Below are 24,147 nucleotides of genomic sequence, written 5' to 3'. Positions count from 1 at the left end.
AACATCAGGAACTACAATGCCAAGACTATGGCTATACAGCCCGGAAAATCCACAACAACTATCATTCTCCGGCCGTGAAAGCCTTCGACAATATATAGTCCAGAGCTAGCTTGGCAAAGAGCTGAAAAATCACCGTGATCTCTGCCTCACAGAAATAGAAGTCTCGGGTTTATCTGGGGAGAGGGGGGGGAACCCTTCGTAGTGGAGATAAAGCCAATCTTCTGCACGTAGAAAAGAGCAAGAATCCAGTAGCACCTATAAGACTAACCAAATCAGTGGTAGGGTATGAGCTTTCGTGATCCTCGGCTCACTTCTTCATATACCAGGCATCTGAAGAAGTGAGCGGTGGCTCACGAAAGTTCATACCCTACCACCGATTTGGTTAGTCTTATAGGTGCTACTGGACTCTTGCTCTTTTCTACAGCTGCAGACAGACTTACACAGCTACTCCTCTTGCTCTGTCTTACGCACATTCCTAAGTAGATAGTTTCAGATATGTAGCTGTGATGGTCATTCCCAATTCATAGCATCGTAGGGTTGAATCCTGCAGGTCAGTTTTTGCTAATAACACCATTTTCTTCTAGTGCAAGAAGTTGTCCGATGCCAAGATCCACTAGCAGAACAGCCCCCCTGAATCAGCGGAAGGGCCCCTGTCCCAGGGAAATCACCAAAAAATCCAACCCATAGCTTTAGAACAGGGAGCCCAAACTTTTTTGGGGGGGAGCCTGTGAGTACCTTTGGGTGGTGAGCGCCAGCTGAAAATAGCTGCCACAGAAGGGGGATCCAAATTGAATACTTCCCTCTTCACACCTCCTGGGAAGAAGGAAAGCCTACAGAGCGGATGAAAGTACACGCTGGACAAGGAAAACTCAGATGCTTGCCTGTCTTCCTGCTCCTCCAGTGGCACACTTTTGCACTGAGGACAGCCCAAGAACAAGCAGTGCCTTACAGTGGCCCTGCCCAATTTCTGAAAAACTCAGAGGGTGCCAAGGGAAGTACTGGAGGGCATCAGGGTTTTTAAAATTTATTTATATTCGATTTATATTCCTCCCTCCCCACAGCAGCAGGCTCAGGGCCTTGTTGGAGAGCCCTGCTTTCAAGTCTTATATCTTGACTAGTAACAAAGCTCGTTTTGGGGAAAAATACAACGAGCTCTAGAAAGGGGAGGGCGGGCAAGTGGGCATTGCCTTCTCCTCTGTGACTGATCCCGGCCGGGTGAAGGGGGTGGGTGGGCATTACCTCATGCTGCACTCCTAATCCCAGCCAGTGAAGGGGGAGTGGGCGTTGCCTCCTGTTCTGTGTCTGGTTCCAGCAGGGTGAAGGCAGGGGATGGGCACTGCCGCCTGCTCCACTCCAGATCCCGGCTGGGTGAAGAGGGGTTGGACATTGCCTCCTGCTCTGCACCTGATTCTGTCCTGGTGAAGGGGGGGGCGGGCATTGCCACCCTCTGCACGTCTGATTCCATGGGGTTGAAGGAGAGTCAGGCATTGCCACCTGCTCTGCGCCCATTCCTAGATGAGTGAAGGAGGGCGGGCATTGCCACCTGCTCCGCTCCTGATCCCAGCTGCATAAAGGCGGGGGGCTGGCATTGCCACCTTCTCCGTGCCTGATCCTGGCCTGGGCTTCCCACCATGAAGTGCTCTCTGGAGGGACGAGTTGCCTTGCCTGGTCTTCCCTCCACGGCAGCGCCCTCTGGTGGTGCACCAGAGTAGGAAGTGAGTCGTATGGAACACGCTTAGCCTTTTATATAGTAGGATTCTATGCATAAGGAAGACCATGCCCTGTTTCAAGAAGGCACCACAGCCTCCAAAGCATAATGCCCTGCATCCCCTTCCAATGATTCTGTGGTTTGAATGTTCAGGTGGCTGCAGTGAGCTTGGGCTGGGGGCAAAAGCACTAAAAAGCCCCTGTGAAATCCTCATTCTCTTCGGCCAAAGGATGAAAGCTGCAGTGCTGAGAAAAGTAGTGTCAATCAGAATAGGTAAGACCGGGCTTCATATATCGGTTATCTGACTCAGTACAGGGCATCTTCATATGGGCCATTAGAGATTCCTCCCTGGTTGGGGCTGATATCTGCAGCAAAATTGTGGAGTTTGGCTTATATCGGTCTTCAGCAATGCCTGGACAGTAGCAGAACCAAGATCTGAGAGTGGGTGGCTTTCTCCAAACTCACCACCAAGATGGCCTCGTTCTGGTGGCTGTAGATGGGTACTCCTGGTCGAAGAACTCATCGAAGAATTGGATCCTCTCCGTCTTGGTTCTCACCAAGGCTGGTTTCCGGGAAACCTTCCCCTCGTCCGATTCTTTCCAGCTATCCGAGTCAGTGCTGGAAGCATCCCAAAATGATTCTTTCCTTGCCTGCTGGTTCAGCAACCACGACTCCACTTTACTGATCGGGCCCCGATGGGTTTCGGGGAATCTGTGCCCCTTAAGTAATTGCCCAGCCCAAGGATCACCTAAAGAGGAAAAAAAAACACTTCATTGGGTGAGTTGTAAATTTGGTTTTTTTCCATTCGTGCTGTTTTGAATTTGGATTTGTCTTTTGTGCTCTCTTCGGTTACCATCGTGCAGATATTTGTAGGAACTGTTATGAACCCATACAACAGCTTCCCTTTTATTAGTGGCTCTTACCCAGGGCTTTTTTTCTGGGAAAAGAGGTGGTGGAACTCAGTGGGTTGCCCTCAGAGAAAATGGTCACATGGCTGGTGGCCCTGCCCCCTGATCTCCAGACAGGGGGGAGTTTACATTGCCCTCCACGCAGCTCAGCGACGTGGAGGTCAATCTCAACTCCCCTCTGTCTGGAAATCGGGGCGGGGCCACCAGCCATGTGGCCATTTTCAAGAGGTTCCGGAACTCCGTTCCCCCGCGTTCCCCCTGAAAAAAAGCCCTGCTCTTACCTATTGGTCTCTCTCTCCCTTTAGTCCCCCCACTTCTGTAATTTTCACTCTAAGACTTCCCAAACTGAAGTTGTCTTACCAACATTTGAACACATCGCATATAGAAGGCAATTGCAGGTGGACTCCTTTTTAGATATTTGTAAATATTTTATAGATATCTATGTATAGATTAGCCAATAGTGTTTTTGTAGCCAGAATTGTTTTCTTTTTCTTTTTTCCCTACTGTTTCCTTTTTTATTTTTTTCGGTTTTGCACTAATGGAATAATTTGTAAAAATTTAAAATGAAGTTGTCGTCCCTCTTTACACATACCAAAAAAAAATTGAGTTCTTGACTCACGAAAGCTCGTGTTGAAATAAATGTTAGTCTTTAAGGTGCCATGGAACTTCTGTTTTTTACTGCCTGGTGTGCCATTCCATAGGACTGTGCATTTGGCTTCAATTGGGACACGTTTTGTCTGTTATGACCCCAATTTTCCAGAGGAAGGGAAAAAAGAATTACTTTACTGATTTCTAAAAGGTGCCGTAAATGCGGTTCCCAAGAACCAGTGTGATCCCCCGGCAAAAAGGTTCCACTTAGGCTTCCTCTCCACAACTAAAGAAATAAGAAATGGTTGTGCATTTCAGTTAGGCGTGCCAGCCTCCAGGTGGTGGCTGGAGATCTCCCAGAATTACATCTGATCTCCAGGTGACAGAGATCATTTCCCCTGGAGAAAATGGCTGCTCTGAAAGGTGGACTCTATGGAATTATACCCCACCCTCTTCAGGCTCCGCCCCCAAAATCTCCAGGAATTTCCCAACCCGGACCTGGCAACCCTAATTTCAGTTAATACGTATTTTTATAATGATGTGTATCAGATTGTAAACCACCGTGGGATGCTTTCGAAGGGAAAAGGAGAAGACGCTTTTCAAATTAATATCTACAACACCATGGGAGAGAAATAGCACAACAAAAGAACGGGGTGTTCTAGAGAGGGATTCCTGGAATGAGCAGCAAGAGACTCAACATGTGAACCACATCGGATATAATATTTTAAAAATGAACCTGAACACCGTTTGAAAACAGGATTGCACGAGATAAGCTATGAACCAAGAGATACTGTGCAGTGTTCATGTATCTTTGCCAATCAACCCTTCAAGATGTAGGGGATTCACTAATGGCAGAGCTGCCTAGAGGAAACAAAAAGGTCGAGCACAAGGCGATTTCCATGTACAGACCTGCTCTTAAATAATGAGATGAAAAAATACACTTTGCGGGTTGGATGTCATTATCACGAGTCTTTTCATTTTGCTGATTTTCCTTGCTGGTGTTTGTGCTTTGTTTCTTTTATGACATTTTAATGCCGTTTTGACATGGTTTCAGGGCACTGGGATGCAATTGACGCACCAGCTATCAAGTTTAACGCTTGTATTTCTATCAGTTTTGTTAGGCGTAGTTAGATTATTAAAAAGGAAGCCAAAGGCCCATCTCGAGCGGGGAGAATCTAGTTTGGAAACTGGGATTCTTGAATCAAAACAGTGACTTGAATCCATGAGAGCATTTCCATAGATGGAACGATTTCTGCCCATAGAATGTAACTATACATGCACGCACACACACACAGCAGCCCAAAAATGGCCCCCAAATGCTGGTTCTGGGGAATCCCTGTCCATCAGCAGCATTTTGAGGGGCATTTGGGGCTGACATATGAGAGCAGAGACAAGACAGGTGCATTCTGTGACTGGAAATGCATCAGTGATGTGTCTGTGTCTGTGTGTGTGTGAGGGGGGTGTCCTTCTACTTGTCTCACAGCAGCAAAGAACCTCGAGCATCAGTGGTGCAAGGCACTGCCATTCACTGTTGAAATTTGGCAACACCCCTTAAATGTAAGGATGAAGCAGGTATGAAAGGTGGGATAGTGCAGTCCACGAAGCATAGTTGAAACAGGCAAGTGTTCTTTATTCTATCAAGGGCAAGATTTTGGTCTGGTAGATTTTCTATCAAGGGCAAGATTTGGGTCTGGTAGCACCTTAGAGGGCAACTAGGGTGCTTTTCACACTGTCACTTTATCTGTTCTGCTTCCCACGTTTGCAGGAGTTCCAAGCTTGCAAGGTAGTTATGGAATGCAGAACTGATTTTTGTCCACGGTATCCCTGATTTCCCCCCCTGCGGACATACCGCAATTTTATTTTGAAGCCGTTGCCAAGTTGTGTCCGACCCAATTAATGTCAGTGTGAACATTATACTCCCCTTCTTCTCCCCAATCTCCTTTCCCCCTGGGAACTGATTGGTCTGTGCGGAATTAACCACTCCCACCCTCCTCAGCTCTCTGAACTCCTTTCCCACCATTTTATCAGTAAAGCAGGTTAAGGGTCATAAGGCTGCTTCTCCACTTGCTTCCTTCCTCTCGAGTAATAATAATAATAAATAAATCAAAGAGTCCAGTAGCACCTTTAAGACTAACCAACTTTATTGTAGCATACTTTATTGTAGTAAAGTTGGTTAGTCTTAAAGGTGCTACTGGACTCTTTTTGATTTTGCTACTACAGACTAACATGGCTAACTCCTCTGCATAAATAAATAAAAACATTCAATTTATATACCGCCCTTCAGGACAACTTAATGGCCACTCAGAGCAGTTTACAAAGTGTGTTATTATTATCCTCAGAAGAATCCTAAGGTTGGTTTGGGCTGAGAGAGCTCTGAGAGAGCTGTGACTGACCCAAGGTCACCCAGTTGGCTTCAAGTGGAAGAGTGGGGAATCAAACCCAGTTCTCCAGATTAGAGTCCCACGCTCTTAATCACTACACCAAACTGGCACTCTTTACCCCCCCCCCCCAAAAGCCAGGAATGATTCCTAACATTGCTGCTTATTCCCTGCTAGCTTTACAAGCCAGGAAAGGGTTAAATGGCTGCTTTTCCCTTTCTCCTGGGGGGCGGTATGCACACACACTCTTTTTCTTTCTTCAAAGCCAGGAATGAGTTGTAATGTTGCTGTGTTGTAACTTTACTGTCCTTTCCTCCTGACTTTAAAAGCCATGAAAGCATTAAATGGCTGCTTTCCCCTCCCTCCTTGTGTCTTCTGCTAATGCCAAAGAATAATAAAAAAAACACCAAGTGTTTTGCACAGCCCTTTGCAAAACATAGTGGCAGGGAAGCTGCCAGGAGGGAATGAAGCAGCAGTATTTTAACCCTTTCCTGCCTTGGTTTAAAAACAAATAAATGAGAGTGGAACAAGAAGGGAGAGTACATTCTTTTCCCCATAACTCCGCCACCAATTGCCTCTCCAATGGGCATGGATTTCCTGTATCAGCAAATGCAGGGACAGGGGAATGGGTTCCAACATTGCACTGTTACTATGCTTGCTCAAAGTTAAAAAAAAAAAAAGTGTGACGTGAATTGCAAAGCCCCAAAAACCCAAAACTGCACCAAGGCTTCAAATCCCATCTAAAATGATAAAACAAGGGCACCAAATCGAAACTGCCTCGGACACTGTGGAATGGGGGAGTGCCATACTGAAGCCACTGTGATCGAGGAGACTGCTCCTCAATGGCGGTTTAAACCGTAAATGAGAACGGGACCTAGATTTCCAGAGTACGAGCCTTTCAGGAGTCAGAAATCCCTTCGTCAGATAACTGATGAAGTATCTGACAAAGGGAGCTCTGACTCTCAAAAGTTCATACCCTGGAAATCTAGTTGGTCTCTTAAGAGCCAAGCTACAAGTGACGAATTACACTTGAATGGCAAGTGAACAGACTCACGTGTATTCCTCCCTGTTCACTTGCACTCTGCTCAATCGAGTGGAGTGCAAGTGGAGTGCAAGTGAACAGGGAGGAATACACGTGAGTCTGCTCACTTGCCATTCGAGTGTAATTCATCACTTGTAGCTTGGCTCTTAGACCCAAATCTGGACCCAAATCTTGCTCATCTACTGCAGACCAACGTGGCTACCCACCCAAGCCTAGCTTCATTCTATCCAGTCACTTACCAAGATGTCCGTCATGTTCCATGGCAAACAGGTCGTCCTCGTCAGAGCTGTCGTTTTGCGGCACGCGGCTAAGCTTCTGCCGGACTTTGAAGCCCCTCTTGTTTGGCCTGCCGAGCGTGGCCTCCTGGCGCAGCTGCCTCTTCTGTTCTGCCTGCATTTACAAAGGGCTTGTCTCATATATACAGATTTAAAAATGGATTGACAGCCCTTCTTGCTCTTTTAGAGTTTCGTGGAAAATGTAGTTCATTTGGCAGGCACACTTTGTCAAAAGAATTCTCTGCCCTTTGCACCAACTATGTTAAGGGAAAAATTTTCCCTATGTATATGGTTTAACAAAAATTCTTTTTCATTAAAAACAACCACACTTTGGTTCTGTTGCGGGGCATGCTGGGATGAGTCTTGGCTGACTCCCGTGATTTTTTCTCCGTTTCACCTACATGTAATGGCCTTGCGGAAGTAACAGTTTAGCTTCTAACTCTGGCAGATATGGAATGTCTCAGGGCACTATGATTTACAACAGGGGATGGCCTCAAAGGTGTGACTGTACCCCTCTTGATATGCAAAAAGATAAGAGAAGGAGCTATGCTGTGTGTTATGTGTCCTCAAGTCACCTCCGACCCATGGTGACCCTATGAATGAAAGACCTCCACAACGTCCTATTGTTAACAGCCTTGCTCAGATCTTGCAAACTGGAGGACGTGGTTTCCTTTATTGAGTCAAGCCATCTCATTTGAGGTCTTCCTCTTTTCCTGCTGCCTTCCACTTTTCTTAGCATTATTGACTTTTCCAGAGAGTCTTGACTTCTCATGATGTGACCAAAGTATGATAACCTCAGTTTTGTCATTTCAGCTTCCAGGAAGAATTCAGGCTTGAAGTGATCTAGAACCCACTTATTGGTCTTTGTGGCTGTCCGTGTTCTCTGCAAAGCTCCCCTCCAGCACCACATTTCAAATGAATCCATTTTCTTCCTGTCTATATGACCTGTCAATCTTTTTAGCTTTTCTGACTGGATGTTTTCTTATTTTGTAAGAAGTAATGTGATATTCTAAACTGTTTTGTTGATTTGTTTGTAAGAAGGTATATAAGATAGCACGTATCTGAGCCTGCTCGTGGGGAGGGCAGAATACAAATACGATATTAATAATAATAATAATAATAATAATAATAATAATAATAATAATAATAATAATAATAATAATATATGCCCTGCCTGGCATGCATTGTCAGAGATACCTGCTATGCATCAGTTCATTTGGGTCTTTAAACTCTAATAAACTTTTTCTTTATTTTGTCAATATTTCTGCCTTAATTAAAGGGGTGCCAAATTCAGTAATGGGGTCTCCCTACATTGGAATATTGCTAAGTTCCCTTCGCAAACTACAATACAAGATTCTTTGAGAGAAATTTAAAAGGGTGTGACACTTGTCATGGATTTGCTTTAGAGATGTACTCCAGGTGATGAAACCGATAGCTTACTCAAACTAAACATTAAGTTGCAGTCATGCACGGGTTTTAGTTATGACGAAGACCTTGGAAGTCCCGGGAAGAACTAAAGCAAGCGTTAGCAGGTAAAGCAACGATTTGTCACGTTTAATTGATTTAGCTAGAGCTCTGTTCTTCAGGTATCTTTGGTACTAAAGCTGAAACTAATTTCATACCCTCCGATATTTTCACAGAAAAAAACCCTTGGAAACTTGTCTATGCAAAATGATTTTAAAAATTGTTATGTAAACCCCAGAAACCTAATTAAAGGATTCCATGTTTGGGCCGTTAGCAGAGTCTATTGTTTGGCCTAGGAAGCGTGATTATAGGTGGTTGTGAGCTCGTTCTGCTGGCTGGTGTGTGTGCAGGAGCGAAAATAACAAAAGCATACACTTGCTTTATATTTAGAAAAGAAATGAGAGTTCTTTATTGCAGGAACTCCATACTCTGACAGGAAAGGAGGAGAGACAGATCCTAACTACCTCTCTAATCTAAGGATGGGCATGGATGGCAGGACAAGGCCTGCACACATACTGCCAAGATGGAAGGAGGAGAGGAGAGAGGTGTTGCCTGGAACGATGCCAGGAAGAGAAGAAGTGAGAGGGAGGAAGTCAGGAGGAGGAAATCCAGAGAATAGCAATCTACATATCAAAGGACAGTCAGAGCAGTAAACAGAGTGCCCTGACCTCTCTATCTTTCTAACTCTCTGGTTTGTCCCCCTCTGAAACCTGAGGAAAGGGACAGCGCTGAATCCTCCTCTTCCAACACACAATGCTACAACCGACCAAGACTGTTGCATGGGTACCCTCCATCCCTCGCTATTTTCCATAGCTGAAGACTCTTCTTATGCTACACGATGTTTGGATTCACTCTGTGATTAAGCCTGTTCTGCGATGATTCGGAAGGGAACAGAGGCTTGTTCCATTGGTTAAAGAGAATGAAAAGATATCATACCCTGTAATATACATCCTGCCGCTCTGCTGCTTAGCCACTTTTCAATGTTTCCTCTGGTCTACGGGGCCTTCCTAAAGTACAGCGCAAGCCGTTACCAACAGTCTCTGGAGTGCAGGGCTGTGTGATTTGGGGTGATCCAAAGTTTTTTTTTGTTTAATGCAACTACCCCCTTTCTGCTTATTGATTTATTCTGGGGGCACTCTACTGTGAAGGTGTTAACTGAAGAACTGGGCTTTGTAGGCGGACCCAGCAGATGTCTACCTAGAGGGCGGAGTCCCCTGAATAGGGAGGTATATGATATGTGCTCCTCCTAACTTTATTTTGGGGTACAGAGCTTCTCAATCCCCCCCAATATTTGTTTGGATTTGTGAACAAGGAACTGGGAATGGCAAATAAGGAACGGAGAACTGGGAACCAACTTCAGCTTCATTTCCCAATAGCAGACCTGCTCCTTCCCACATTAGTCTTTTTCTACGGAAGCTATATCAATGCAATATAGATCAGCAGGGGTCAGAGTCAGATGCGCTAAACCAAGGGCTAAAACCGTGGGGATGCTTTCTTAAATAATGAAATCCCAACATTCGAAATTCTGTACTCCATATAGGATTTTGCTCCAATGTAAACATCTTCAGTAGCTCCATCATTTCGCCTGGTCATTACTGCTTTATGTTCTTAAATCCCCCTATCATCATCATCATCATCATCAATAATAATGATGATGATGATGATAATGATAATGATAATGAAAGTTATAGTCCGCCCTCCCCGTGGACAGTCTCAGGGCGGATTACAACATACAGATAAAAACACATTAATAAAATGGTACATTAAATCATGATAAAAGCCAGATTTAACCGCATAAAAACAAACTCTGCACTATGTTCTGACTCTGCACTATGTCCCAGGTTCACTTCACCCTTCCCTGCCAACCACAAGGGAAGAGAGGGGTGAGGACGTGAGTTGGTGCGAGATTGGCCACCGTTCCTACATGGGGCAGATGACTCAATATAGCCCCCCACTAATAAGAGACAGGCAGGGAGGCCAATCGGTGAATCTGAATACTGGCCTCAACCAAATGCCTGGCGGAACATCTCTGTCTTACAGGCCCGCCGGAAGGACACAAGGTCTTGGCAGGCCTGAGTATCCTCCAACAGAGAGTTCCACCAGGTTGGGGCCAGGACTGAAAAGGCCCTGGCCCTGGTCGAGGCCAGTCGAGCCTCCCTAGGGGCAGGGACCACCAGTAGATGTTTTCCTGCTGATCTAAGTGCTCTCCGGGGTACATATGGGAAGAGGCGGTCCCTCAGGTATGCCGGTCCCAGTCCGTTTAGGACTTTATGAGTCTCTTGAGAAACCATTTCACCATTACCTCTTGGCGCATTTCCAGTATCTTCATCTTGTGAAGGTGCTGCCGTCTTCTTCCCGTGGGGTGCAGAACAGCTGGCCCCCTCTTCTCTAGCTCCTGCCAGGGAAGTATTACAGTAAAAGGAGATGAACGTTATAGAAGACAAGAGGCCCCTTATTTCACCATCACTGTCTCGACCAAACCAAATATGATTTGTAGATGACAAAGGAACAGCGTTCCATTTTTATGTTGTCGAAACATCAGAGATTCTTTGCCAGTGAGCGTAAACCTGGATTTACTCAAGAATGGCCATACTAAGAATGTGAGCTTTGTAAGCTACTGAAGCAGATCGAGCCAGTTTTTATTTTTGCATTCTCTTTCTCTGCAACTTGTTGTACCATGAAGCTGCAAGCCCCAAGTGTCAACTCAGGACAATACAATGGTTGTAAGTACATATTGCGAGCTACCTGGGGGTGCTCAAGTGCGGCCCTAGAAGCCGCTCTTTCTATCTGTTTTGGGGGCAAGTTGACAGGCCCCACGGTCACAACCTCCCCACCCCTGTTCATCTCCTCCGCCATATGTCCATGCGCCTTTCCCCGCCCATTCGTTTGCAAGCACTCCACCTCCCATGCTCCCAGCATTGATGGGGAAGTCCATGCAGATGTTGCGCAATGGCACCTATCTTTGATGGCCACAGCAGCCGCCTGTATCAACCAGTTCTGTTGGGGAAAGGGCATGAATGTAGCGCAGGTGGTGGGAGAGCTTGTGAGAAGGTGGGAGAACACACTAGCGAGTGAGTGGAAAGAGAAGCATGGCAGAGTTTGCCGGTGGGCCGAAAGGGGCCTCTGAGCACTGTCTGCCCAGGATAGAGTTGCCAGCTCTGGGCTGGGAAATTCCTGGAGATTTGGGGGTGGAGCCTGGGAAGGGTGGGGTTTGGAAAGGGGAGGGGCCTCCACGGGATATAGAGCAATAGAGTCCACCCTCCAAAGCAGCCGTTTTCTCCAGGGGAGCTGATCCCTGTTGCAATTCCAGGAGATCTCCAGCCACCCCCTGGAGGCTGAAAACCAAAAGGGCAACTGCGGGCAGGAGCCAAGTCCAACAGGCACTAGGTGTCCCCGTAATGATTACTCTATACCAAATTACACTGTTCAAAGTATATACATCCAATATAATTACTACCAATCATATAAAGTGCAGGTGCTTGACAATAGGAATTTGACAAATTCATCTATGACACGTATGCAATCCCCATCAGAGCTCATTTAAAGGAATAATGCACAACGGCCACACTATCCGTTCATCTAACAATACATGCTAACAACTTCTGTACAAATTCATTGATAATAATCCATAAATATCATGATGAGTAGAAATGTCAGGGCTTGCCGTGGCCGTCGCCGGCCAGGGCGCCGGGCGGTCTGCTCCTGACGTCAGAGGGGCGCCAGGGATGCTGCAGGACCCTGCTCTGTGAAAGGAGGGGCGGTATACCTCGCCCAGACTCCCTCTCAGTCCACTCGCTGGTCCGCTCAACCTGTGCCACTCACCTCCTTTGGCCTCTGGCCTCTCCTCCTCTATCCACTCTCTTCCTGATCTTTGCTCTCGCTCTGCTCCCACTCCATCCCTCCTACTCAAACCCACCACCCCAGAGCTCTTCCCAGCCATCCTTTACAGGCCTTCCTTTCTCTGCTCCACCCTCCTTCCAGCCTGGTCTTGGGCTGCCCCAAGTAGTTGCAGCTGGGGTAGCTGATCTGGCGCCACTGAGCAGCACCAGCTGTGCCTTGTTCTCTGGCTGCCAGGCCTCCCTGGCTGAGCTGATTGCTGAAGGCAGGCCCAGCTGTGGCCCCTTGGCTGGCTGCCCAGCTCCTCCAGCAGAGTGCCTCCAGTAGCTCCACCTGGAGGGGCTTGGCTCTTGGTATCTCCTGGGCCAGGCTACTATCCTCTAGCTGGGGCATGGCTCTGGGCTGTTGGGGCTGCTGCTCCTTCTCTTCAGGTAAGGGCTCTGTATAGGCGACTGCTGGGTCTCCAAACCCGCTGTCCTTGCCCCCTTCCTCTGCTCTGCTTAGCCCCCTTTCCTCCCCCAGGGGGGTGGGACTAGCTGGGTTCCCTTTGTCTCCTCTCACCTTTGAGGCCTTGGGGCCTCGCCCCTTCCCCCTGGCACAGGCAGGTTCTGGCTCTGTTTGCCAGTCAGAGCGGTTGAACTGCTGTCTCCTGGCTGCCCCCCCGCCGCTGCCTCCCGGCAAGTCCAGGGGCTGGGCTGCTGACCCCAGACAGAAACACATTCAAGATCTATAAACAGTCATTCAACATTTTCCATAAATAGTCATGCATAAATAGAATAATACTAAAGGGTATGTGAATACTAAATTCATTTCATAACCATACAGAGGAAAGTAGAGTCAGTATTCCAAATAGAGATGGCAGGGGGGGCAATCCTAGCCCAGGAGCTCCCCAAACTAGAGAGGGTAGATGGTAGGATTGGAGAAGCCAATCCTACTGCTGTTTAAGGGCAGGGTGTGTGTGTGTCTGCTTCCAAGCTTCATAACAGAGGAGGGCTGCCTTCCCTTCATGGGCCATGAGAACTTCCGCTCTCAACGGCTGATGCAAATCAAATGCTGGACTCAAGGTTCAAGACGTTGTTCGTGCTCTTACTCCCCCAGCTCCTCTACAACTCACTGTTGACATGGGTCTGCTTTATTCTTTGTGTCCCCCACCCACTTGTGACCTTTGGGACACCTACCTTTGGTGTATAAGCAGCCGCCCCAGACCGCTGTCTCAAAAACTTGTCCGAAGGGACATCTTTTGAAAGAATGAGAGGTTCCAACTTCTGCAAAGCCAAGAGTGAGAGCATTTAACACATTACATTTCTCAAAATAATTCACTTGTTCTCATAAGTTGTCTCCTAAGTTGTTCTCCTAAGTGTCTCAGTGAGAAAGGCAGACTATAAATGACATAAAAAAATAACTAACTATACAGTTAAGAGTTTGGCAGGCCTCATTCTAGCAAACTGGCTTCTTGCTGGTATTTTCCTTGCCAAACTAAGGGGAGAGCAAGAGCTTAACACAGTTACAGTACTTAAAGTCCTGGAATTTCTTTCCAGCCTTTGGCATGTCAGGCCCATCTTGGCTGGAGGTAGGGTTGTCAACCTGCTGGTGGTGGCTGGAGATCTCCCAGAATTACAGTTGATCTCCAGGCCACAGAGATCTGTTCCTCTGGAGGAAATGGCCATAGATCCAGAGGAGTTGGCTGTGTTAATCTGTAGTAGCAAAACCGTAGAGTCCAGCAGCACCTTTAAGACTAACCAACTTTATTGTAGCATAAGCTTTTGAGAGCCACAGGTCTCTTCATCAGCTCTCTTCGTCAGATGCAACTGATGAAGAGAGCTGTGGTTCTTGAAAGCTTATGCTTTCAACAATAAAGTTGGTTAGTCTTAAAGGTGCTACTGGACTCTGGAGAAAATGACTGCTTAGGAAAGTGGACTCTACAGCATTATACCTTGCTACCGTCTCTTTCCTCCCTAAACCCCACCTTCTCCAAGCTATACCTTCAAAATTTCCAGGAATTTCACAACCTGAAGCTGGCAACCCTAGCTTGAGGACAGACAACTAGAAGCAGTTTGAATGTGACTGCCTTATGAGAGAACGTCTTACATTGGCAGAAGGCAGCCCTGTTAACTGTACACAGCTGTAAGGTACAAAACAGTATGTTTGCTTGATTTAAGTATGGCCGCGTTTCTCATTCTCCCTGGAGCATTAACAATGTTTAGAGGAAGCATTCCATGTTAAAAAGGCATTCTGAAGATGAAGCAAGGCTGCAGCCACACATTAATGCGTTGTGCATTATAGCATTCATTCACAGCTGCATATCTGCACAGAAAAATCAGTTGCAAATTTTATGTATAGTGTAATCACAGCACAATATCTAGCAATAAATGGACTCAGCCTGGATCTTTTACCTGAGCTGGGGGGTGAATATAAGTGCCTGTAAGTCTTCCTCAGAAAGGATGATATACCCTGGAAATGATTATTTTTGGCTGAGAAAGGGGGAAAAGGGGAAGAGTGGATCACCTGATGTTTATCTTATTATCTGCTTGCCCTCACAAGTCGTCTCCAGAGGTTCTACTCCATGTAATAATAATAGCAATAACATTCTATTTATATATCACCCTTCATGACAATTTAACACCCACTCAGAGCAGTTTACAAAGCGTGTCATTATTATCCCCACAACAATCACCCTGCGAGGTGGGTGGGGCTGAGAGAGCTCTGAGAGAGCTGTGACTGACCCAAGGTCACCCAGCTGGCTTCAAGCAGAGGAGTGGGGAATCAAACCCGATGCTCCAGATTACAGTCCTGCCACTCTTAACCACTACACCAAACTGGTTCCAGATGTTGTGTGCCCCCAGATGTTGAAGTAAGGTGGCCTTATCAACAGTGGCCCTACTTTGTAGAACGCTCTCCCTTCAGGGGCTTCCCTGGTACCAAACTTACATTCTTTCAAGTGCCAATAGAGATTTTTTTAGAATCCTCCAAGTCTTTTAAATTCTCCTGAGTATTCAGTTGGGTTCTTAACAACCATGCTGGTATTGTTGATAATATTGTTGATAATATTAATATTAATAATATTATGGTCTTGTTATTTCTCTATAAACTCTTAATGCTGGCTTTTCCCAATATTATTTGGCACCTTTTACAGGTCATTAGTTAGTCTGCTGCGGGGGGGATCTATGGGTGTTTTGAAGATTAGTGTTATTATTTTTATTATTTATTATTTTTTATTATTTTTATTATTTATTATTATTATTTTAGCAAGTTAGTGTCATTGTTAATATGTTGTAAGCAGGGCTTTTTTTTAGCAGGAACGTGGTGGAACGGAGTTCCGGAACCTCTTGAAAATGGTCACATGACTGGTGGCCCCGCCCCCTGATCTCCAGGCAGAGGGGAGTTTAGATTGCCCTCCACGCTGCCAGGTGGTGTGGAGGGCAATCTCAACTCCCCTCTGCCTGGAGATCAGGGGGTGGGGTCACCACCCATGTGACCATTTTCTCCAAGGGCAACCCACTGAGTTCCACCACCACTTTTCCCAGAAAAAAAGTCCTGGTTGTAAGCATCCTTGGTTACAACATTGTTGAAAGGAAGGGGTAGAAGCAGGGCTCATTTCAAGGGGGAATGCGCCGGAACGCAGTTCCCTAAAGAGGTCACATGTCAGGTGGCCCCGCCCACCTAACTCTTGGCCATTTTGGGCCCGTTTTAGCCTGGATTGGGGCCAAAACGGCCCGGATCAGGCCTCTGACGGGTGGTGGATCACTCTCCCACTCAGCAGTGGCCCGATCCTGACCATTTTGGGCTCCTTTTTGGCCATTTTGGGCCCAATTTCAGCCCTGAATGGCCAGGATTGGGTCCAAAACAGCCAGGACAGGTGATGTCAGGGGGTGTGGCATATGCAAATCAGTTATGCCAATGACACTTCTGGTGATGGCAAGGGGCGTGGCATATGCTGATGAGTTATGCTAATGAGTTCCTCCAGCTCTTTTTCTTCGAAATGACCCCTGGGTAGAAGTATATCAGATAAATAAATAAAATAGTCTGACGTCCTGTGTTCCAGTTTTCCCCTTAAAATTGCAGCCCCTGTACCTGCAATTTGTTAAAAACAAATCCACAGAGGAAATAATCATGGCATTATACTTGATGTGAAGTTCTACCCTTCTCATCCGCTCTTGCAATCTGTACCAAATTCACTTGTGCCACTTAAAATGTTTTCCAGTTTCCCCCCCCACCCTCTTAACATATCCATGTGAAAAACACCAGTTCTGAATCAACTGGTGTCCTTGCCAAATGGTTGGTATGTGCAGCGTGTTTGCAATCTGTCTTTTTTTTTACAGTACTGGTGAGAAGGGCTTTTTTTCAGCTGGAACGCGGTGGAATGGAGTTCCGGCACCTCTTGAAAATATTCAGCAGTAGCGCGTGAAAATAATATGATTTCAAAGAATCCTGCGTGTTTCTTCCTCATTTCCCTCTCGAGAGTTCCGCCACCTCTTTTCCCAAAAAACCCTGAAACTCTGCAGGTGAGGTTTTATCCTTTCATCTCGTGTTTGCATTTTTTTTTGGAAGATACTAATTTCAATGTAGCCACTAGGTGGCAGCAAGTAACACCACAACGACTATTCTTTAAATCACTTGCAAAAATTCCCATCGTGCAAAATATTCCCAGGATGTCTTTTGCTGCTTTTCCCCTCAGACACTGAGTCCTGTCTCTGGTTTTACGCCAGAATTGTGTGTTTAGCCCGACTACTGTTTCCTTTTCAGGCTTTGGAAGTCCAGGTAACAGGAAGCCTGAAGGAACACCCCGAAGGCCGTCCACTTCATCGCCCTGTTCTTGCAGGCTTCCCACCAATTTCCCCTTCCTACTGCAGACCTTCAAATTTCAGCATCAAACTGTGTCCAAAGGTCCCTCCCTCAAGAGCACAGCAGGCTGTAGTGGGAAGAGACACAATTCTATTCTGTCCAGTAGCACCTTTAAGACTAACCAACTTTATTGTAGCATAAGCTTTTGAGAACCACAGCTCTCTTCATCAGATGCATGCATTTGATGAAGAGAGCTGTGGTTCTCGAAAGCTTATGCGACAATAAAGTTGGTTAGTCTGAAAGGTGCTCTTGGACTCTTTACTATTTTGCGACTACAGACTAACACGGCTAACTCTTCTAGTTCTATTCTGCAAACGCAGCTCTAGTTTATAAGGGTGTGTCCACACTGGGTCGGATCCTTTGAATCCATTTGCTTTCCTATGGCTGGAGCCTTCCCCTGGCAGAAAGTGGTTCAGCTAGCAGAACATATCCCCAGGATCCAACTCAGTGTTGTTGGGGAAAGGTTTGTAACAATAATGTAATGTTCCAGAAATTTTTTGGGATACTCCATAACAGGGGTCATTTCGTAGAAAAAGAACGGGAGGAACTCATCAGCATAACTCATTAGCATATGCCACGCCCCTTGCCATTGCCAGAAGTGTCATTAGCATAACCGATTTGCATGTGCCACACCCACTGACATCACCTATCCTGGCTGTTTTGAACCCAATCCTGGCCATTCAGGGCCAAAATTGGGCCCAAAATGGCAAAAAGGGGCTGAAAATGGCTGAAAAGGGGCCCAAAATGGTCAGGATCGAGCTGCTGCTGAGCAGGATTGTGATCCACCACCCGTAAGAGGCCCGATCTGGGCCATTTCGGCCCCAATCCAGTCCGAAACCGGCCCCAAATGGCTGCGAGTCAGGTGGGTGGGGCCACCTGTCATGTGACTTCTTTGGGGAACTGCCGGAACTGCATTCTTGCGCGTTCCCCCTCAAAATGAACCCTGCTCCATAACATGAGATCAATGCTAAGTTGTATTACTGCCAAACAACTTCAGGACTAGGTTTACCAACTCCAGATGGGAAATTCCTAGAGATTTGGGATTAGAGCCTGGGTAGGGCAGGGTTTGAGGAGGGGAGGGACCTCAGTAGGGTGTAAGGCCAGGGAGCCCACCCTCCGAAGCAGCCATTGTCTCCGGATCTCTGTCGTCTGGAGATCAGTTGTCATTCCAGATCTTCAGGCTTCACAGGTCATGGCCTGAGAGGCGCCGCTTCAGATTTCAGTGGGAGGACCCAAGATGCTCGGCGAGGTCTAAAAGTCTTAGATATAGTGACTATTACATTGCGTTTGTTTTGTTTTTTAAGAAAGCAGGAAATTTTCAGGGCACTTCTTGCGGTTACTTTTGTTTACATCATAATAAGTATGTTCAGGTTCTTAAATCAAGCCCCTTCCACCTCTTTTTAAAATCAGGGATCCGTGCCTTCGGCTTGCATTACTAGTGCAAACACCTCTTTAACTGTTCATAGCAGTTGTGGTTCCTGGCTTAAAAATGGCCCGAAATGTAGCTGCTATTGAGGGAAAAAATCATACACGGCCTGAAATGTTGGCAGTCGAGAGGGATCTCCCGTCCGGATCCCTGAATGGCGTGCCTGAGCTAAAAAACAGTGTCCAGTTCAAGACCGTGCGGTCATCCTGTGAGATTGACCAGAGCCAATGCAAGGTCATTGTTTTAGCCACTGAACCATACTGCCTTTCATTAGGAAGGTGGAATCAATATCTCCAGGGGAGCTCCGATATCTTACTTGAGGTCTGCGAGGAGGATGCTGTTTAATGATACTTGGTTCTCCTTCTTCGGTCTTGAGATCCAGTGAAAAAGGTCCAGGTACTAAGATGAGAGGAAACACTGTTTTTAGCAGTAGATTGTGAGCAAGACATTACACAGGCGTTTTATGATTTTCCTAAAATGAGAGGCTGGAATAGGATTGCCAGCTTGTGGGAGGTGCATATCTGGAAAGGGGTGGGGCCTATCCCAAGGCGGAGCCTGGACAGGGCCAATAAGATCCAGTGTGGGACTGTGATGGAAACTCCTGAAGTCATATGGCTCAGCAGTGCCACCTAGAGTCTCTGTACACTGGTGCCCCTGGGATGTACATAAGAGGTTGCAAGGTTGGTGCAAATGCTACGTGGAAACGGTGACAGAGAAATAGAAAAGAGTCCAGTCGCACCTTTAAGACTAACCCACTTTACTGTAGCATAAGCTTTCGAGAACCACAGTTCTCTTCGTCAGACGGGCATCTGATGAAGAGAGCTGTGGTTCTCGAAAGCTTATGCTGCAATAAAGCTGGTTAGTCTTAAAGGTGCTACCGGACTCTTTTCTATTTTGCTACTAGAGACTAACATGGCTAACTCCTCTGGATCGGTGACAGAGAAAGGAAAAGAGGCTGAAGGCTGAAGGCTCAAACATATTTTCCTAATAATGCACCACGATAGAATTTGGAAGTTATCTCTGTGCTCAAGCAGGCGGCTGTTTATGTAAGCGCTCTTGCTGTCATAAAAAGCTCAGGCTGTCTTGCCAAAGGCCCGGAGCTCATTTGTATTCTCTGCAAAAGCTTCCGACTTGCAAAATGCAACTCCTCTTAAAGTGGGGTAAGTTTTCTTTCATGTTCGGAAGACAGCAATCTCCATAGATTATCCAGGGGAAACTATCCAACCCGCATGATTTTTTAAAAAGTTGCCTTTGTTCTGTTTGTTTTCTATGATGGTGCCTCCCCCCCAAAACAAGACTGTGGTCCAAATTTTTCAGATTAGAAGAATGAGCCACCTGAATCAGGCCAAAGTCTTTCTAACCCAGTGTCCTACTTTCAACAGTCGCTAGCCAGATGCTTTTAAAAATCCCACAAGCAGTTATATAGACCTTCCATACCGTTTTTCCCCCACAATTGTTTTTCTGAGGTATACTACCTTGGGACAGGGAGGTTCCATCAAGCCATCCTGACTAATAGCCAGTGGTGGGCCTCTCTTTCAGAAATGTGTCTGATCTTTTAAGTCTAGTGTCCATCAACATAATAATAATAACAATAATAACATTCATTTTATATACCGCCCTTCAGGACAACTTAAGGCCCACTCAGAGCGGTTTGCAAAGTATGTCATTATTATCCCCACAACAAAACACCCTGTGAGGTGGGTGGGGCTGAGAGAGCTCTGAGAGAGCTGTGACTGAGCCAAGGTCACCCAGCTGGCTTCAAGTGGAGGAGTGGGGGATCAAACCCGGCTCTCCAGATTAGAGTCCTAGACTATCAACCACTACACCAAACTGGCTCTCATGTCTTGTGGCAATTAATCTTGCCTAGGGCACACAAGCACGTAGCTATCTTGGATGCCTTTGGCTACGAGGCAGGATTTTTTTTAAAAAACCTTCACTGAATAAATTAATATCTTAATGGTGCCGAATGAAAACTCATTTGTTTGCGCAGACATTCAGCACTTTTCCGGCTACGCTGCTAGTCTGATAAATGTCGCCACGTTTGGTTCTATTTTAATATCGGCCAGTTTGTTTTGTCAACACTTCTCTTTTCTGAGCTCTGGATTTTGGAAGCCTCAGTTTCCCTCCTATCCAATTCAATCAGGTATTAATAACAGAAGAATTTAAATATAAGCACACTGGTGATAGGAGGCTGCCCGAACTGATTCTCAGAGAAGCGTGTTTATATGCATCTTTGTTTCCTGGGGGCATCATGTATGACTGTACCCATTCATCCATGCCAATGTTCATTCTGATGCTTATGTTCTTCTAACACCAGTTATCGTAACCATGATCTTGGTGTAACTCAATTTCCTGTTGCTAGTATTCTAACGGTTTCTCAGGCTTTCACAGGCGGCTATCTGTTGAGCTCCACTATTTACGACCTTGGACTTTCCCTCGGACTATGATACGTCTTTCTTCTTAGTGGCGCAGCGTGATAGCAGAAGTATGCAAAATGTTCTCACACCGGAAAAGCGGCAAGGGATTGTTTGGGAAGCGGGAGGGGGAAGAAAAGTAGGGTAGAAAAGAGATGTATTTTTCCCACGTTGCCATTCTTGTCAAACTTCTACTCGAGCTACTTAGCTGCTTACCTTACTCCTAAGTAGACCTTTGGACCTGCATATGGAAAAGATCTGATTTCTGAATAAAAGTCATTTAACCAAGGACCTGTGTCTTGCTGAAATGATCCAGGCATCCGTCTGCCATATCCTGTCATCCAGAGTCTGACATAAGCTTAGATATACCCATGCTACATGGAGTAACTAAAAAACCTGGACCAAGCAAGGCACTTTTAGAGTCCCATCAAGTTCACTAATGAGAGAGCCAGGACCTATCTTAAAGTGACACACCTGTGCATGTCAAAAGCACAGAGCGATGGACATACAGAAGAGAGGGCAAGGGAGTGCTTTACCTTTTCCAAAACTCTAACCTTCTTGTTCCAAACTGCCCCCACCGAGCCTCATTTCTGCCTGTGGCTTTTGCACTCCCATGAGGGCCATAGCCTGGAGAGAAAAATGAGCTGCCCTTTTAATAAAAGCTTCCTAGGATGTTATTTACCTACATATGGCTTAAAGTGTCAAACTGCCCATTTCTGCACATTAAACCTTGAAGTGAGGTTGCTTCTTCACTTGAAGAAGTGAGCTGTGGCTCACGAAAGCTCATACCCTACCACAAAATTTGTTAGTCTTATAGGTGCTGATGGACTCTTGCTGTTTTCTACTGCCACAGACACACACGGCTACCCATCTTGATCTATCTTAATGAATTAAGAAACTGATGTTTAGAGGGTTCTCCAAAACTGGAAAGGAGGAGAAAGCTCCTCTACACTCACACCCTGCCACCAATGTTGTGAGTCTTATAGATGCTACTGGACTCTTGCTCTTTTCTACTAGTATGTGAAGAAGTGAGCTGTGACTCACAAAAGCTTATATCCTTCCACAAATGTTGTTAGTCTTATAGGTGCTACTGGACTCTTGCTCTTTCCTACTGCATTCAACCTTGGTTTAAGGGGCAAGTTATTTTCCTCCAGGTTGTTGGCCATTCTAGGAGGCCAGTGTCTGCATTGCCTCGCCTAGAGCACTGATTTGCCCCACTAAAAAGACAACCTACATTTTGAAAATATTTTGAGACACAAAAATGCATATTAACTTTTGCATGCGGTATCAGGATTATAGATAGGGTTACCAGCTGCCCTGGAGAAAAAATTCCCCCATCCCTTTAATAGAGACCTAATAGGATGTCATAATAACATTTTATTGATGTGCCGTCCTTCAGGGCAACTTAACACTCACACACAGCAGTTTACAAAGTGTGTTATTATTATCCTCACTACAATCACCCTGTGAGGTGGGTGGGGCTGAGAGAGCTCTGAGAGAGCTGTGACTGAGCCAAGGTCATCCAGCTGGCTTCAAGCAGAGGAGTGAGGCATCAAACCCGGTTCTCCACATTAGAGTCCTGCTGCTCTTAACCACTACAACAAACTTATTTTACCTCCATGCCATGAAAAGTTTCCACTACCCATCCACACACACTAAACCTCTGTTAACAGGACAGGATTTTCCCTCCAGGCCTGTTGGCATCCCTCATTATAGAAAGAATCAATTGAGTGATTCTGCACACCTTGGATAATGCACTTCCAATCCTCTTTATAGATCATTTGCAATGGATTTTTTCATGTGCGGAACAAAAAATCCACCTCAAACGATTGATAAAGTGCATTGAAAGTGCATTATCCAACGTGTGTGGAATCAGCCATAAAGTGCATTGAAAGTGCATTATCTAACATGTGCGGAATCAGATTGAATTTTCTGTCTATTTCTTTTTTAAGCCCTATCTGGCAAGAAAGACTGGCTGCAGCCCTGATCCTGCATGCATGAAACCAGCCATAGCCATATGTAATGTCATCCCTCCTGTCAAAATCAGTGCGACATAAATGAAATTTCATGGTTACCTGAAGGATATCTTGCAAACCAGTTTTCCCGCAAGGGTGGAAGATGCCTCTCCGAGAGCGGGTTTCTCTCTGTCAGGGAAGCAAAGGAGCTGGAACTCCTCTCCGTCGAAGGACTCTGGAATCCAAATACAGAAACACAGCCTGGAGGACTGGGTGCCCCCTCTTTGGTGGGCATCGGGGCGACTTTGGTCACTTGGCCATGAGTCTTCGAGTGACTCAAGCCCATCTTTCTTGGATCCGGTGAGTCACTCTTGCAAGAAACGGCGTTCCAGTCTTCGAGCTGCTAATTTAGTCAAAACAAGGTTGAGCTGAGAACAGTTCCCGAGGTGGAACCCTTACAGAAAACCTGGCAAGGGCCATGAGGCTACTGAAAGTAGCTTTAAAGCATGTGGGAAATTCAAGGCCCTTGGAAAGAAAAAACATCAGCTCTGATTTGCCTACGGAACACAACCTACCAAGTACCTTCAATGTTGATTTTCTCCCAGGACACTCAAGCGCAAGATGTGCAGCAAAAGCCAAATCTATTTCTATGGTAACTTATTTACAAACCTTTCCCATCTCTACCCTTGGTAATTCCAGTTAAACATTGACCAGATCTGGGCACTTCCTGGCGTGAAGGAATGAGGGTCTAGTAGGCACGCACATGAACGGTCACAGAGCATTCTGGGAAGTCAACATTAAGTAATAAATAACAGATTTGGAGGACATTCCCACCCACCCAGTATATCTACTGTGCCATGATTAACTTTGAATGCTCTTATCCTGTGTCCATTTAATGAACACAAACTGAGATTTTTCCATTTCAGCTGGACCTAGTTAGACTTTTGGAGGTCCAGTGTTTCTAGTTTCCCATTGAATTGGCCATAAGGTAGTACGCTCCAAAAATAGGAAGAACTGCAGGATCAAGTGACGGGGTATCCTTGTTAAAATATATCTACATTATAAAAATATTAGTTTTATTATAATAAGATTAATAATAACATTCAATTTATGTGCCTCCCTTCAGGACAACTTAACACCCACTCAGAGCGGTTTACAAAGTATTTTATTATCTCCACGACAATCACCCTGTGAGATGGGTGGGGCTGAGAGTGCTCTGAGAGAGCTGTGACTGACCCAATGTCACCCAGCTGGCTTCAAGCGGAGGAGTGGGAATGGGGAATCAAACCTGGCTCTCCAGATTAGAATCC

At 46.0% G+C, this 24,147-nt stretch overlaps 1 protein-coding gene across 1 annotated transcript; it reads right to left on the bottom strand.

Annotated features, from left to right (window-relative positions):
- Window positions 1-399: 399 nt before the first annotated feature.
- CCDC198 (coiled-coil domain containing 198) lies at window positions 400-23,432 on the bottom strand. Its single transcript, XM_054972115.1, has 6 exons — window positions 22,958-23,432; window positions 18,785-18,867; window positions 13,379-13,465; window positions 10,666-10,758; window positions 6,864-7,014; window positions 400-2,456 (listed from the first exon to the last, which is right to left on the bottom strand). Exons 1-6 carry the CDS (start codon window positions 23,181-23,183, stop codon window positions 2,170-2,172), a joined length of 927 nt encoding a protein of 308 aa, XP_054828090.1. The 5' UTR covers window positions 23,184-23,432; the 3' UTR covers window positions 400-2,169.
- Between the last annotated feature and the right edge of the window lie 715 nt (window positions 23,433-24,147).

Source organism: Eublepharis macularius, chromosome 2 (genome assembly GCF_028583425.1).
Source record: "Eublepharis macularius isolate TG4126 chromosome 2, MPM_Emac_v1.0, whole genome shotgun sequence".
NCBI lineage: Eukaryota > Metazoa > Chordata > Lepidosauria > Squamata > Eublepharidae > Eublepharis > Eublepharis macularius.
This window is presented reverse-complemented; position numbering and strand designations above follow the sequence as displayed.

Bases quoted from the DNA above. Each gene is read 5' to 3' on its own strand.
- CCDC198 (XM_054972115.1), bottom strand. From the start codon at position 23,183: ATGGGCTTGAGTCACTCGAAGACTCATGGCCAAGTGACCAAAGTCGCC. The intron at 10,759-13,378 runs GTAGGTGTCCCA...CTTCCCTGGCAG, and splicing joins CGGCTGCTTATACACCAAAG to GAGCTAGAGAAGAGGGGGCC. The intron at 7,015-10,665 runs GTAATGGTGAAA...TTGTAAATGCAG, and splicing joins TACTGGAAATGCGCCAAGAG to GCAGAACAGAAGAGGCAGCT.